The 17098-nt window shown below is 34.8% G+C and overlaps 1 protein-coding gene across 1 annotated transcript in view; it reads left to right on the forward strand.

The window, feature by feature from the left end:
• Positions 1–17098, forward strand: part of Tudor-SN (Staphylococcal nuclease domain-containing protein 1) — a 271338-nt gene that overhangs the window by 186314 nt on the left and 67926 nt on the right. The window contains exon 14 of the mRNA XM_090399685.1: positions 10682–10817. Within this exon, the coding sequence (XP_090255811.1) occupies positions 10682–10817 (136 nt within the window). The remainder of the gene's footprint in view (positions 1–10681; positions 10818–17098) is intronic.

Consider the following 17098-nt stretch of genomic DNA (forward strand, 5'->3'; position numbering starts at 1 on the left):
GGCACATTGTACCATATCAAAATCCACCTATATCTTGGTCTTTGGCCTTCCTCTGGGTCGGTTTCCTGCCAACCTGGCAGAGAACACTTGTTTTGCTAATCTTTCCTCGCCCATTCTGTTTGAGTAACCATACCACATGAGAATAGCTCTGCTAATGCATTCCTGGATGCCGACAATGTCAAGTTCTTTCCTAATATCCTCGTTTTTAATATGATATTGCTATTGATGCCATCTGTTCACGCCTGTGATCTTTCTCAGGACTCTCATATCTGCGGTCTCTAGTCTTTGGTCAAGTGTTTTACTTCTTAAAACTGGTTTTAAAACTGGTTTCTACTTAAAACTGGTTTGAATACTGTCTTGTATATAGCTAATTTAGTGTTCCGACTAATTTCTCTCTTATTCCATATGAATTTATTCAGTTGACTTCCTGCCATACTAGTTTTGCTGATTCTGTTGTTTATTTCCATATTTAATTTACCATCTTCACTAAAAATCGTGCCTAAGTAGCTAAAATGTTTTACTTGTTCCTCAGGTTCCCCATTCACGATACAGTTGACATTTTGAACAATTCTCCCAATTTTCATTGTCTTTGTCTTTTTAATGCTGACCTTCATACCATATCTATTACAACAGTTATTCAATTTAGTCAGGGAATCTTGCAAACTTGTAGCGGATTTATTTAGAAGTATAACATCGTCCGCATAAAGCAAAGAGCTGACCTGATATCACGTTTAATATCACTTTCCATAATGTGATCCATATAGATAATGAATAACAGAGGGGATAATGTATGTCCTTGTCTCACACCAGATTTAACATTAAACCATCTTCCTGTACTTCCTTCAATTCTAACTGCTGACTTACAACTCAAATAAAGACTAAGTATTGCTTGATATAATGCCCCATTGACACCATATAACTGCAGCGTATTGAGTAGCTTCTCTCTTGGTGCCTTGTCATATGCCTTTTCCAGATCGACAAAACTTAAATACAAATCTTTGTTATATTTCCATGCTTTCTCGACTATTTGTCGTAAAGTGAAGATCTGATCCTGACAGCCTCTATTTGTCCTGAATCCAGCTTGTTCTTCACCAAGCTTTTCTTCCACAATTCTTCTCAACCGTTTCTCAAGTATACTTGCATAGATCTTACCAGGAACACTCAGTAGGGAAATACCTCTGTAATTATCACATTCAGTTTTATTTCCCTTTTTATATATGGGCACTATTAGAGCTCTACTCCAATAATCGGGAATTCGTCTCTCTGTTCAGACTTTCTGAACTATGCAGTGCAGCCAGCCACTGTAAGACTCTTATACCACCATACTTCAGCATTTCTGGTCAAATATCATCTACTCCTGCTGCCTTTTCACATTTCAAGGCTTTCATGACTTTTTCTACTTCAAGTATAGATATGTATTCCTGACTGCATGCCTGGTCAGTGTTTTTTATCACTGTGCTATCACTGCTTGTTTCATTTAGCAGTTTTTCAAAGTAATTACTCCATACTTCAAGGATATCTTTTTCTCCCGTTTTCATGTCACCTTTATCATCTCTAACTCCTTTTACAGCACTATTTCCTCCATTCCTAAGCTTCTTCAACAACCTCCAGAATATTTTGCTACCTTCTTGATATTTATTTTCTATATTCTTGCCAAAGTCCTCCCATGACTTTTGTTTAGCTAGTTTTAACACTGTTTAGCATTCTTGCATTTGTCTCTGTATCTCTAAGAGCAAAAGCTGACTTATTTGCCAGGAACTTTTGATATGCATTCTTCTTTTCCTTCATTGCCTCTTTAACTTCCTGTGTCCACCATGGAGTTCTAATTTTTCTATCCTTGCAGACAACTTCGCCACATGCCTCTCTAGCTGAATCAATCAGGGCTTTCTTCAAGGCTTGCCACTGAATCTCCAAGGTTTGGTTGCTGTTTTCAAACTCTTTCATTTTTTCTTCAATAATCTTTGTGTATTTTAATCTGCAGTTCACATCTGAGAGCTACTCAACTTTTATTCGCTTTAAAACTTTCTTACATGTTATTCTTTTCAATGCGAAATTCAATTTTATCATGCTCAAGACTAAATAGTGATCAGTTCCAATTTCAAATCCTCTGTACACTCTTCCTGCACTAGGGAGAAAACATCACTATCAACAACGACATAGTCAATGAGACGTTTCTTATTCCTAGCCTCTTTTCTCCATGTGAATTTGTGCACATTTTTATGTTGGAACATGGTGTTAGTAATAATCAGTCCATGTCCTGAGCAGAAATTCAACAGGTATTTGCTATTATTATTAGTTTTGCTCTTTTCTCCAAATTTTCCCAAAAGATTTTTGTAAATTTGACAATTATTTCCTACTCTGGTATTTAGGTCCCCAACAAATACCAACTTTTCCTTTTTCATTGTGTCAGTTTCTTTTTCTAAAGCATCAAAAAATTCCTCCACTTCTACCTTAGTAGAAATTTCTGTGGGACCATAGGCACAAATAAGTCTCATTGTCCAATTCCCCATTCTGATATTTGCCCACATCACTCTACTTGAGACTGCCTGCCATTCAAGAAGATTAGACTCGTAAAACTTTTGTCCAATTTTTCAATTATGAAATAAGTATTTTTTTTTATTGCATTTGAAATTCTCGATGTCATTATGACAGATCACAAAGGCTAACCTAAAATAAAAGACTACCAAGAATTGAAACATCTATATAATGAATGCGAGTTTGCCTGCCACCTCAAACGCAAACAAGAAGCCATAAAATTCAACTAAGGGTTGAAACGTTTGTGTGAGTTGAGCCAGTCAGTAATGAGAAGTTCCATCGGAATGATAAATGACACCCTGTTGTGAATGTGTTAAAACTAATAGTGAATGTTTTTATGACAGTTTCAAGAAGTTTTTTCTTGTTATATTATTCTGTAGACTGGTCCCTCCCCTTCTTTCTTTGCTTCTTTTTCCTCTCCTTGCTCCTTCCCCCTGATGCTGTTAGAGTATTCGAGGGCTAGGGGTGAATCTTTCCTATCTTGCTAAGTCATTTCGTCTTATGCAGCCACCGAAGGAAGGAAGCTAGCCTCAATAGGTGCCATTTTTGTGGTAGATTTTCCAAGCTTTGTTTCCATGTTGAAATTTTTTATTTTATTGTGAAAGTCACAGACCTTGTTCCAGCTGTGCATATGTAAGACCTGGCTAGGCTCAATTGCATGATGCGGAAGGTGCTGTCTGACTTGTTCTTCATAGCCAATATGATGATCTGCCTCATTGGGACAGTGAAGCTTGACCTTCCCTTGATTAGTTTTCTCTTTGGATGCATTGTAATTGTTGGTTTTCACTTGATGGCTTGGATCTTGGTTTCATTCTGGTTTCTGTTGCCTGAGAGCATTCTTCACAAAGCCAGTTTTGTTTGTGTCTTCAGCATTATAATAGTGCTGAATCAGGTAGCATGAATTCTGCTCCTCCTTTTTGTGGCCTGATTTCTCATTTACTTCTCCTAATCCTGTCTCCTGCTCTGAATTGATTACAGAAATTATTCTAGCTGGAAGAGAGCCTTTATCCGCTCAAGATTTCTAACTTCTGTTTGGTATTCATTATGGTATGGCTGGAACCACTGCCATTAAGCTTTCATAATTATAATGCACATCTGCAACAGTGTATCAGAAAATTAATCTACCTCTCTTGATGCCTGGAGCATTGCATTTCAGTCTAGTTAGTCGTGAATATTTTGTCTGAAGGAATTGTTCCTGAAGCATGAATAATCCTCTGTTCAGAAACCTGTTATCTTCATAATAGTAAGAAACTTTTAATTACGCATAATTAAACCTCATTGGATATATACTTCAACAACCCTAAATTCTAATACAGAAATTATTTTTGAGCGGATTCTAACATGTTCATAATATTGCCGATTTCAAAAATCAGGTCTTATGTTATTTCTTGCAAAGAATTTTTTTTATTGTTACTTTGACAACACCCAAATCTCTTCTTGGAATAACTGTAACTTCCAGTCTTTTTTGGTATGAATAAAAAGTCACAGTAATGTAATACTCACCGTATAAATAATTAGTACTATTATACTGCTTAATTTATTTATCATTAATTTAATTACAATAATTACTACTTTAGAGGAACAAAATACAGAAGGACATTTTATATACAAAATGTCATGCCATATTACCTGAAGTTCCCTTACTGGTTGCTAACAAGATGTTGCCTTCTCAGCATCCAGTAAATTAAGCTTTCCTTTTATGCTTCAGGCATTACTTAATGTCTGAACAGTTATCTATTCTTTGTAAATTGATCTGTCCAGCCATTGAGTAGTCTTTTGCAGATTTGGGATAGTGCCCTAAGAGCTCCCAAGAAATCTTCATCTCAGTACAAAACCAAGTTGGTTATTAATTAATTTCTCACCATCTTACTATACCCATTCACATTGATGTTCATTTCCACAGATGTTGCCCAATGAAATTGTAAAAATAATCATAATTTAACACTATGAGTATTTTTACAAATTGTTTGATGGCAGCACATTGTGAGGTCAAGTTTGAGAGAGCCCATTCACTTTGCTACATAACATGATGTGAAGTCATTTTCCTCTATATACTAGTAGCCCAGTCATGAAGATACTTCACTTACAAACATTGTTTGCTTACACTTGGATAAAGAATTAAACCAAGTATTCGGCTCTGGTAGTTCTTCTCTTCTCTGGTAACTCGTGCTCTGGTAGCTCTTCTTGTATGCCTGTTGGATGGCCAGGTGCGTTATCCAAGGTTAAAATGGCTTTTAGGGGCAGATTGTTTTGCTCAAGATAGGCTTTGACAGTTGTCCAAGCACTTTGCGAATCCAGTCTCTAAATTCTATTCTTGTGACCCAGGCTTTGCTGTTAGACCTCCACAAAACGCCAAAATTGGATTTAGAGACATTGAACTTTTTGAATGCTCGGGAATTCTCTGAGTGGTAGATTAACATTGGTTTTACCTTGCAGTCTCCACTTCCATTTGCTGCTAAAAGCAATGTTAACCTAACATTCATTGGTTTATGCCCAGGAAGTGTTTTTTTCTTCTTTTTTGATAAATGTTGGGCATTTTCTTCCAAAATAACCCAGTCTCATCACAATTGAAAACATTGAGGTAGGTATTCTCCTTCTTCTATAATTCTTGTAAAGCTATTGACAAATTTATCTGCTGCTTTGTCAGCACTAGCTGCCTCTCTATGTCTGACCACACTATGAATGCCTGTTCTTTTTTCAAAGTTGTCAAACCAACCTCTGCTACCTTTTGAAATCATCATCATCTACCTCAGAACTTGATCCTGAAGTCTTCTTTTTCAAATCTTGATAAATCTGTTTAGCTTTCTGACAGATTGCATTCTGAGATGTAGTATCGCCCGCCATTTCTCTTTCTTTGATCCAAATTAGTAATAGATTTTCCATTTGCTCAAAAAAAAGCCCTCTGACATTCAACACCTTGAAGTTCCCTTAGCAACCATAAGTGCTTCTTTCTTAGCCAAAATGGTTGATATTGTAGAATGACTGGTTTCATATATTCGAGCTAGCTGCATAACTTTCACACCTTCATGATGTTTTGCTATTATTTCTTTCTTCTATTCAATAGAGAAAATTTTTCTGTTTTTTTTTCCCTCACTTGCTTTCTTTTTGGGACCCATTTTGTCACACTGTAAAAAAAATTCACTCTATAAAAAAAAAGATACACAAAATACAGTATTATTACAAATTGTACAACACAAAGACAAGTGATACAAAGAACATATCGTCACCTGAAAATAAAAGTAAAAGTTCAAAAAAAAAAAAAAAAACTTTTGGCAATAAAAGTTAACAGTTAAATTCGAAACCTGCAATTTTTGACTTAGTGCATTTTGCTTGTAAGGTGACGATATTAGATAGAGCACTTACCGTAACATGCACTGATTAGCAGCTTATAGATACAACGATTATTATACAGATGAGATTTGATTTTGCCTTTTGATGGCGAACGAACAGTGACACACGCACCCACCGATTTATTGTCTGTATGAACCAACACATAAAAAATAAATGTTTAAATACTCATTTTCATCATAAACCACATTTATTACCACAAATTTTAAAATAAAGCACAGTACACTACAAGAAAAGAAACAATAAACGGAAGACGTAAACAGCTGACTATGATGGGTCAAACATATCTGAGCTTCACAGCTATGGCTGTTCTCTATTCGACAATGTCTTCCACTGCGATCAGGAAATTCCAGTTTTTTAGATCGGATAGAGGTTCACATAATCGAGAGTCGTTAACCAAAGCCTGTGTCATTAACCAAGAGATTTTTTTTCTTACAGCCACGCGTTGTTAACCAAGTACGTCATTATCTGAGGCCGTTGTTAACCAAGGCACCACTGTATATATATGTGTAGAAAGAGGGGGTTAGTTTTTATTAAGAATGTTATTTTTTGATACATATTTTCTTGAAATATAAAACGTGTTGAGCCTTTTTTTAAAGAAACTATGTATTTAAAAATAAGCACCACTATAAATTACTGTAATAATAAAATTTAACAAATTTAAATGAAAAATGCATTTTTAAAGCATGTTCAAAAAATAATTACTTCTAAATACAGTCATCCATTGCAGTTTTAATGAAAAAATTTTAAATTGGTGTACAAGAAACCACACCTGTACTTCCTTTTCAGTGATAGGAATTTTCATAGTCCATAATCTTTTTAGATTTTCTAGTATCACTTTTTCTTTTTGTGAATGTATGATAACTGGTAATTCAAAAAATTATTTTTAATTACTAAAACTGAATTTTAATAATAAAATTGTTTCAATGTTCTGAAATCCTAAACAGGTGAAGTGTGCACAACTATATGTTGTCTGTGAGTGCAACTCAGAGCATGATGTGTAACCATAGAATGTCTTCTGGCATATCTTTCTCTTTGCTACCTGCATGATGTGACATTGCTATATCACAATATATTTAGATACAAAATGTGAGATGAAAAGTTGATTAGTTCTTTTTCTTTAACTAACTGGAAACTAAACACATCTCATACAAAAATATACAGAAAGTGGGCCAGATTTCGCAAGTTTGGGGGGGGAGACAGGAAAACAGAATTGTATTTTATTTAATATCTATTTTATGGCATGAAATCTTGAAGATTCATTTCTTTACTGCAAATTGCATCCTTGCTGCTAAAGATGGCATTAAGTTTCATTTGGTAGTGAGGTGGTTGGGAATCATTTTCATTGGAAAATTATGTAGGCCAGATGGGAAGGAAGGTTGGGAGAGATCCGCATGTCTCAACATGTAAAAGACGTCGAAAAAGAGTGGAGCACAAATCAGGCTTAGCATTCCACACAGCCACTATTGGCCATCAAGTACTCTGGCAACAGACAAACATGTCATATATTGATAACAACTGTTTCACTAGAAAATCTAAAAAAAAGCTTAGGATGCCTACACAGTGCAATAAAAATCAAGGCTTGATTTTTACATGAAGTGTAGTCTGCCTTCATCATAAATTTAACTACCCCCAGATATAGCACGCGTGAGCCACAGAATGTTTCATACTCTCTCTCTTTGCAACAACTAGCAATTATTTGACGGTTGTGAAGTTATAAAAAACATCTAATGTGTGTAATTATCAATAAGCTTTTGTGTAATGGTATATAAACTTTTATATATCATTACCCCTGATGATATAAGTCTTACGACTCATGAAACTTATTGGGTTTTTTAATTCTTAATTTTTAATAAACTTTTTATATTAATATATGATCTCAATACTGAAAACTACTTACAGGACTGCTTAACCACAGAAACCTACATATACATCTAAATCGCTGATGTGGATTTGACAATTTTTATTTAATGCTCTCCAAAAAATTACAGTAAGCTGGCACTGGCACCCACTGTATAATTATTTAAGTACCATTTTACTCTTTCTGATATGTTATTTCACTTTTAAGGTATAGTTTATTCACCATAAAAAGTTAGTTGAGATTCATCTTAAGTGGTGATGATTTAACAACTACACCCCCCCCCCCCCCACCTTTTCTCATTCATTTACAGATACCAAATAAAATTCAGTTTGCCCATTGAATCAGATGTGTTTATTGATTTCTGTAATAGTTGTGAAATGCTGCCTGATATGCTGGACCATGCTATGTTGTATGAACTCTTATGATAATTTGATTTTTTTAAAAATATTTCTGGATTTCTCTTGTGATGGTTGGGAGATTGCATTGTCATATCCATATCAGTCATTTTCCAAGGAAAATCATTCCCACCTACCAGTGAGACTTACCACAGGTTTGTCTCACTGGTAACAGCCCTGTGTATTGCAGACATAAAAGTAGCTTGTAAAAGAAGTACCATATTTGGTCTCTAGAGCAGGGTTTCCAGACTATGCAAAAATAAAAATATGAAAAAAAAATTAATAAATAAAAATAGTGAAAAAAACCCTTAGTGCATTGACCATACAAATGCACTATGGGTTTACAAAAAAAAAAAAAAAAACCTAACGCCATAAACATTCTAAGTTTTAGTACTATTCATACTTTTTTGTTACATCCAGATTGGATAGTTAAGCATTTACTGTAATTAATGAAATGTTAATTAGTTGGAAAATTATCCATTTGTAAAATTTGTTGTAATCTGTAGTATTAATGTGCTACAGGTGTCTAACCTTTTATCGGTAGGATTTCTATCATCATATTCCTGATTTGTAATCTTGGAGATATGTACAGGATATTATTATAGTGCCACATAAAAAGGTTACATCATTACTAATCAATCTCTATTGACAGTTTTCCTTCAGATTAGTCAGTTATTGTCAAAACTCCAATATTATTAGATCTTATATTTTGAATCTTTTACGACACTTCCACCTAGATTTTGATCTTCTGGGTCTTTTCCATTAGAGGGGGGGGGGATTGTTTTGCTTAAGTTGTACCAAACTGTCTGAGATTAACTCTATTTATATTCCTGAATACTAACAGTGTCAGGTTCTTTCCTAATATCCTTTTTTTAGTATGTTGTTGCTATCGATGACATCTCTACACTCCCCTAATCTTTCTCATAAACTCAAATCAGTGGTCTCATGTCCATAAGTTAAAATTGGTTTGAGAACTGTCTAGTTTAATTAGTGTTTTGACTAATTTCTCTTTTATTCCATATAAACTTATTCAGTTGACTTCTTACCATATTTTGCTAATTTTGTTAATTCTGTGGTCTCTTCTCATGTTTAATTTTCTATCTTCACTATAAATTGTACCTAAATAGCCCAAAATATTTTACTAGTTAACTTCTCCATGCATGATGTAAGTGATGTTTTCAATGTTTCTGCCTATTTTCATTGTCTTTATTGCATATTCATATACTCAGGTTTATTAAAACAGTTCTGTTTCTTTAGGTAATCCAGCAGACTTGTTATATTCCTAAATAAATCAAGTATATCTGCATAAATTAGAGCTAAGATTTACATCTCCAGCTAATCTTAGGTTTAATGCCACGTTTCCTTCATAATGTGATCCATACAGATCCATATATTCATCATATACATGATGAATAACAGTGAAGATAATGTGCATCATTGTCTCACCTGATTGTCTCTTCATCCATCTTACTGTAATTCCTTCAGTTCTAACTGCTGACTTATAGCTCAAATATTGATTATGTATTTCTTAATACAATGTCATTTACACTAACATTTGAACAGCTTTCCTCTTAGCACTTTGTTATATGTTTCTAGATCGCGCCATCGTCATCTGCCTAAGATGGGTTGAGGCTACCATGAACAAGAGCTTTCCACTCCAAACTACTTAAATTTCTGTAAAAGTTCATACCACTTGTATTGTTTACTCCCCATTTCCTTTTAGAACTTCCTGATAATATCCTTCCTACTACACTTCAATTTTTGAGAATTTGAGGAAACCTGTTAGTAAGCATTCTAGGATTCTTATGATTGAAATATTACAGTAATTCCATATCTACAAAATTTAAATACAAATCCTTGTTATATTGCCATAATTTCTCGAGGGAAAATCTGTTACTGACAAACTGTATTTGGTCTGAGCCCAGCTTGTTTTTCTCCAAGCTTCCTCTCCACAATTTTTCTTAGCTTCTTTCTTAAGTATGCCTGCATCAGTCTATTAAAAAAAAAAAAAAAATGGTGTGCTCTGCTTGTATTTTAATTCTGTGATATTTTTATCAAAAATAAAAAATAGACAAAAATTAACTGTACATAATCATCTTATATTAGCCCATGTGCCATAATTTGCGGACACTGGTATTGGGTCATGCTTTAATGAGCTATTACCAGGATCTCTTACCATACACATGAACTCAGACAAACTTACTTGCCACCATGTGTTTTGTTGAATATTGGTCGTTAGTTTTTACCAGCATTCCTGCACACTGTTCTGTAATTGCCCTTTCATAGGAGCATGTAGAGTAACATTATGTACATTTTTCTTTGATGTCATGCATTACACTGACATCGAAATGATATTGTGAATGTCTCCATTAACATTCACTGTAGTTGCTAAGATTTCTTGTTAATTATTCAAATAAAATTTCCCTGTTTTGATTTTTATATGTGATTGATATTGTCATCTTGTCAAAACATTTTGTATACATTACTTTGAGATGTAATATTTACATATAACAAAGTATTTTATTTTACTCCATTATTCAAGATTTGGGCAGATTATGAAGAGCCAAAAGAACAAGAAATGAAGGAAGAGACTGTTGAACGTAAAGTTAATTACAAATCTGTGGTAGTGACAGAAGTTCGCTCTGACTTGACATTTTATGCACAGCATGTGGAAGATGGTAATTCTCATAGCTTTTATTATATAAAGAGATTGATTAAATGAAAAATGTAAATTTTTTCTTATCTACACAAATTTCAGGGGGGAAAAAATGAGGGCATCCAAAGATTTGCCTTATTTCTCTTACATATAGGCATCTATTTATGAAGAATTACCTCTCAGTGATGGTACAGTAAACCCTTGATTTATCGGACTAATAGGGGCTAATTAGTGTCTGTTAAATCGCGAATTTTTTAAAATAAAAATATCTAACATTATACTGCAATTTTATCAATATTAGCACTGTAATAAAAACTTTTAGATAAGTTAAACATAAAGTTAATGTTCGATGTTGAGACACTTGGTTTAGGTAATCCTGCTTTGAAAAAACTATCAGTTTTTTTTTAATTTTTGAATTCTGCTGTTTTTTATTATATAATTAACTCCCTAAAATTACGAAAATGTGTGTAATAAAAGTGCCGCAGAAAGTCGCGCCACGCGACAAAAGAACCAATTATAGTTTGATTGTGTTGTCATGTTCTAATCATCCGCCGAACATGTTTTATGAGTGGTGACTCATTTATGTCAGCTAAATTACTACAGTGTTTTTCCAACATATAATGGCCTATTTGCCAAAATTTGTTAAAAATAACAAGAAATTAATAACAAAAAATAATCTGTTAATTTAATTATAAGCAAGTCTTAGTTAAAAGCATTTTAAAATTAACTGTGTTAATTTTCACGTGACATACGGACCGGAAATTTTTTCCGTTAAATCGAGGGTTTACTGTACTTTTCTTCATTTCCTCTTGGCCTTTGCTGACTTTATTTTATTATTTTTTTTATCATCATTGTTGTATTTTTTAAGTTTTCATTTTAAATTTTGCAGTGTGTTTGTCTGTTCTACACCCACCAACATATCGCTTATGGGATCAAGCCTAGTAATTCATTTGTGATAGTCAACTGCATTGCAGCTCTCATTTGTATGACATCTAAATATAGCTTTGTGTAATACCATGATAGAAAAGTGTTTTATCATCTGCCCTAAAAGGAACATGAATCTGACAGATTCTTGCCAAAGCAGAAAAAGGCTAAGAAAAATAACATACTATTCTTTATTAATAGTATGTTCAGAGTGAACTAACATTTTTTTTTTTTTTATATACAGAAAATACCATCTTGATAACAAAAGTGAGATTTGAGGCTCTTGGCAGAAATAGTAATAAGTTACATTAGAGCTATAGCAGCCTTGTTTAAAATACTTCTGTGAGGTGAAGTATTCTTGTAAGATCCATTCAGATCACCAAGTTCATCCATATGATATCCTGTGAATGATATACTATATATTTCTGCAGTCGTTCTTGTTTTTTTTTTTTTTTAATGCATTAGTGCTGTGGGAATGGCCTAAGGATTTTTTTTTCTGTCTTTGGGACTCAAGTCCACAAATGGCTGCGGACTTGGGACCAAATTTATTATTCTTCTGTCTATCTGTCATCTCTTATTCTAAGTGCATCCTTCAATTTTAGTCCAGTAAAATCAGAAACTTGGTCTCTCCATCACCCATTGAGGGTCTGCTTCTCCTAGTTCCTGGCATGTTGCCCTGAATGAAGAATTTTTTCAGTGTTCTCTCCCTTCTTAAGATGTATCCAAAATATTTGAGAATTCTTCTCTCCACCATGTTACATGGTGGAGAGAAGAATTTCACATGGAGAGAAGATCTAAGAAATTGATCTCTGTAACAGAGATCAATTTCTTAGATCAATGAGATCAATGCTTAATGGTCAAAGCTGTATAACTGAGAGGAGACCTCCACATAGCCTTTAAAGGAATGCGGAGAACCGACCAGGGCTTTTGACCTAATGTCCATTCCTCACCTTCTCGTGGTGCACCCTGTTGGGTATCTACTTGGATACTGAACGAACGAGGATGGGCTGGCAATTTGGAATTTAGCCGACCAAATTGTATTCTTATTGGTTAAACCAAAATAAAAAATGATGGTACAACATGAAAAAATTTCATGCCGGCTGGGGCGTCGCCCGGTTAAACAAGGCCCCGTTGTTTTCGCCAGGGAACCAGGGTGAATAGCGAAAAGTCAGCTACTGGAACAAATCTGAAAACAAACCCCAACTCAACATCACCAGAGGTACTATCAACGTAAGAAGCCTGAACAGCAAAGAAATTGAGCTAGCTGAGGAATTAGATAAGTACCAGATCGACATAATAGGGGTGACTGAAACAAAAAAGACCAAAACTGGTGAGATCTTTCTGAGTAATAAATACAAAATGTTATATCCAGACAATGACAATCAAGGAAAAGAAGGAGTAGCCATAGTATTCAACACAAAATACGAGGCTAATCTTCTTGAATGGCAGTCACTCTCAAGTAGAGTAATGGGGGCAAATATGAGATTGGGGAACTGGACAATGAGATTTATTTGTGCCTATGGTTCTACTAAGGTAGAAGTGGAGGAATTTTTTGAGGCTTTAGAAAAAAGCAGCTGACACAATGAAAAAGGAAAAGTTGGTCCTTGTTGGGGATCTGAATAGTAGAGTAGGAAATGATTGTGAGACATACAAAAATATTTTGGGAAAATTTGGAGAAAAGAGCAAAGCTAATAATAATGGCAAATATCTGTTGGATTTCTGCTCAGGACACGGACTGGTTATTACTAACACCATGTTCCAACATAAAAATGTGCACAAATTCACATGGAGAGAAGAGGCTAGGAATAAGAAAAGTCTCATCGGCTATGTTATTGTTGATAGTGATGTTTTCTCCCTGGTGCAGGACACCAGAGTGTACAGAGGATTTGAAATTGGAAGTGATCACTATTTAGTCTGGAGCAGGATAAAATTAAATTTCATGTTGAAAAGAATAACATGTAAGAAAGTTTTAAAGCAAATAAAAGTTAGTAGCTCTCAGATGTGAACTGCAGATTAAAATACACAAAGATTATTGAAGAAAAAATGAAAGAGTTGGAGACCAGGAATCAAACCTTGGAGATACAATGGCAAACTCTGAAGTAAACATTGATTGATTCTGCCAGAGAGGCATGTGGTGAGGTTGTCTGCAAGGATAAAAAAAAATCAGAACTCCCTGGTGGACACAGGAAGTTAAAGAGGCAGTGAAGGAAAAGAAGAAAGCATATTAAAAGTTCCTGTCAAATAAGTCAGCCTGTGCTCTTAGAGAATACAGAGACAAATGCAAGAATGCTAAACATTGTGTGAAACTAGCTAAACAAAAGTCAAGGGAGGACTTTGGCAAAAATATAGAAAATAAATATCAAGAAGGTGGCAAAATATTCTGGAGGTTGTTGAAGAGACTTAGGAATGGAGGAAGGAGTGCTGTAAAAGGAGTTAGAGATGATAAAGGTGACATGAAAACGGGAGAAAAAATATCCTTGAAGTATGGAGTAATTACTTTGAAAAACTGCTAAATGAAACAAGCAGTGATGACATCAGTGGCAAAAAACACTGACCAGGCATGCAGTCAGGAATACATATCCATACTTGAAATAGAAAAAGCCATCAAAGGCTTGAAATGTGGAAAGGCAGCAGTAGTAGATGATATTCTACCAGAAATGCTGAAGTATGGTGGTATAAGAGTCTTATAGTGGCTGCACTGCATGGTTTAGAAAGCCTGGACAGAGGGACGAATTCCTGATGATTGGAGTAGAGCTCTCATAGTACCCATATATAAAAAGGGAAATAAAACGAATGTGAGAATTACAGAGGTATTTCCCTACTGAGTGTTCCTGGCAAGATCTATGCAAGTATACTTGAGAAACGGTTGAGAAGAATTGTGGAAGAAAAGCTTGGTGAAGAACAAGCTGGATTCAGGCCAAATAGAGGCTGTCAGGATCAGATCTTCACTTTACGACAGATAGTAGAGAAAGCAATGGAATATAACAAAGATCTGTATTTAAGTTTTGTCGATTTGGAGAAGGCATATGACAAGGTGGCAAGAGAAAAGCTATTCAATAAGCTGCAGTTATATGGTGTCAATGGGGCATTATATCAAGCAATACTTAGTCTTTATTTGAGTTGTAAGTCAGCAGTTAGCATTGAAGGAAGTACAGGAAGATGTTTTAATGTTAAATCTGGTGTGAGACAAGGATGTACATTATCCCCTCTGTTATTCATTATCTATATGGATCACATTATGAAGGAAAGTGGTATTAAAAATGATATCGAAATTGGAGATGTTAATGTCAGCTCTTTGCTTTATGTAGATGATGTTATACTTCTAAATAAATCCGCTACAATTTGGAAGATTCTCTGACTAAATTAAATAGCTATTGTAATAGATATGGTATGAAGGTCAGTAATAAAAAGACAAAGACAATGAAAATAGGTAGAATCATTGAAAATGTCAACTGTGTTGTGAATGGAGAACCTGTGGAACAAGTAAAACATTTCAGCTACTTAGGCACGATTTTTACTGAAGATGGTAAATTAAATATAGAAATGGATAACAGAATCAGCAAAGCTGGTATGGTGGGAAGTCAATTAATTAAATTCATATGGAATAAGAGAGAAATTAGTCGGAACACTAAATTAGCTATATACAAGACAGTGTTCAAACCAGTTTTAACTTATGGATCTGAGAGGTGGGTCAGAAGTAAAACATTTGACCAAAGACTAGAGACCACAGATATGAGAGTCCTGAGAAAGATTATGGGCGTGAACGGATGGCATCAATGGCAATATCATATTAAAAACGAGGATATTAGGAAAGAACTTGATATTGTCAGCATCCAGGAATGCGTTAGCAGAGCTAATCTCAGGTGGTATGGTCACTTAAACATGATGGGCAAGGAAAGATTATCAAAACAAGTGTTCTCTGCCAGGTTGGCAGCAAAATGACCCAGAGGAAGACCAAGATATAGGTGGATTGATACGGTACAAAGTGCCTTAGACGATAGAAATATATCATCATCAAATTCCTGCCATGTACCCTTAAGGGGTGTACAGGATATGACAGTACTACATGAAAAATTTACATCATTACTAACTTCCTATCTACAATTTTCCTCCAAATCAGTCTATTGCTTGTCAAGACTCCAACATTATCAGATCTTATATTTCTATCTTCAAAGGCACTTTGTACCGTATCAATCCACCTATATCTTGGTCTTCCTCTGGGTCTTTTTCCTGCCAACCTGGCAGAGAACACTTGTTTTGCTAATCTTTCCTCTCCCATTCTATTTAAGTGACCATACCACCTGAGATTAGCTCTGCTAACGCATTCCTGGATGCTGACAATGTCAAGTTCTTTCCTAATATCCTCATTTTTAATATGATATTGCCATTGATGCCATCTGTTCACGCCTCTAATCTTTCTCAGGACTCTCATATCTGCGGTCTCTAGTCTTTGGTCAAGTGTTTTATTTCTGACCCAGCTCTCAGATCCATAAGTTAAAACTGGTTTGAACACTGTCTTATACATCTAATTTAGTGTTCCGACTAATTTCTCTCTTATTCCATATGAATTTATTCAACTGACTTCCCACCATACCAGTTTTGCTGATTCTGTTGTCTATTTCTATATTTAATTTATCATCTTCAGTAAAAATCATACCTAAGTAGCTGAAATGTTTTACTTGTTCCACAGGTTCTCCATCACAACACAGATGACATTTTCAATGATTCTGCCTATTTTCATTGTCTTTGTCTTTTTATTGCTGACCTTCATACCATATCTATTACAACAGCTATTCAATTTAGTCAGAGAATCTTGCAGACTTGTAGCGGATTTATTTAGAAATATAACATCATCCGCATAAAGCAAAGAGCTGACATTAACATCTCCAATTTTGATATCAGGTTTAATACCACTTTCCTTCATAATGTGATCTATATAGATAATGAATAACAGAGGGGATAATGTACATCCTTGTCTCACACCAGATTTAACATTAAACCATCTTCCTGTACTTCCTTCAATTCTAACTGGTGACTTACAACTCAAATAAAGACTAAGTATTGCTTGATATAATGCCCCATTGACACCATATAACCGCAGCGTTTTGAATAGCTTCTCTCTTGGCACCTTGTCATGTGCCTTTTCCAAATCGACAAAACTTAAATACAGATCTTTGTTATATTCCCATGCTTTCTCGACTATTTGTCGTAAAGTGAAGATCTGATCCTGACAGCCTCTCTTTGGCCTGAATCCAGCTTGTTCTTCACCAAGCTTTTCTTCCACAATTCTTCTCAACCGTTTCTCAAGTATACTTGCATAGATCTTGCCAGGAACACTCAGTAGGGAAATACCTCTGTAATTCTCACATTCAGTTTTAT

This window comes from Typopeltis vanoorti, chromosome 10 (assembly GCF_054136105.1).
Source record: "Typopeltis vanoorti isolate ZY-2024b chromosome 10, IOZ_Tvanoo_1.0, whole genome shotgun sequence".
Lineage (NCBI taxonomy): Eukaryota > Metazoa > Arthropoda > Arachnida > Uropygi > Thelyphonidae > Typopeltis > Typopeltis vanoorti.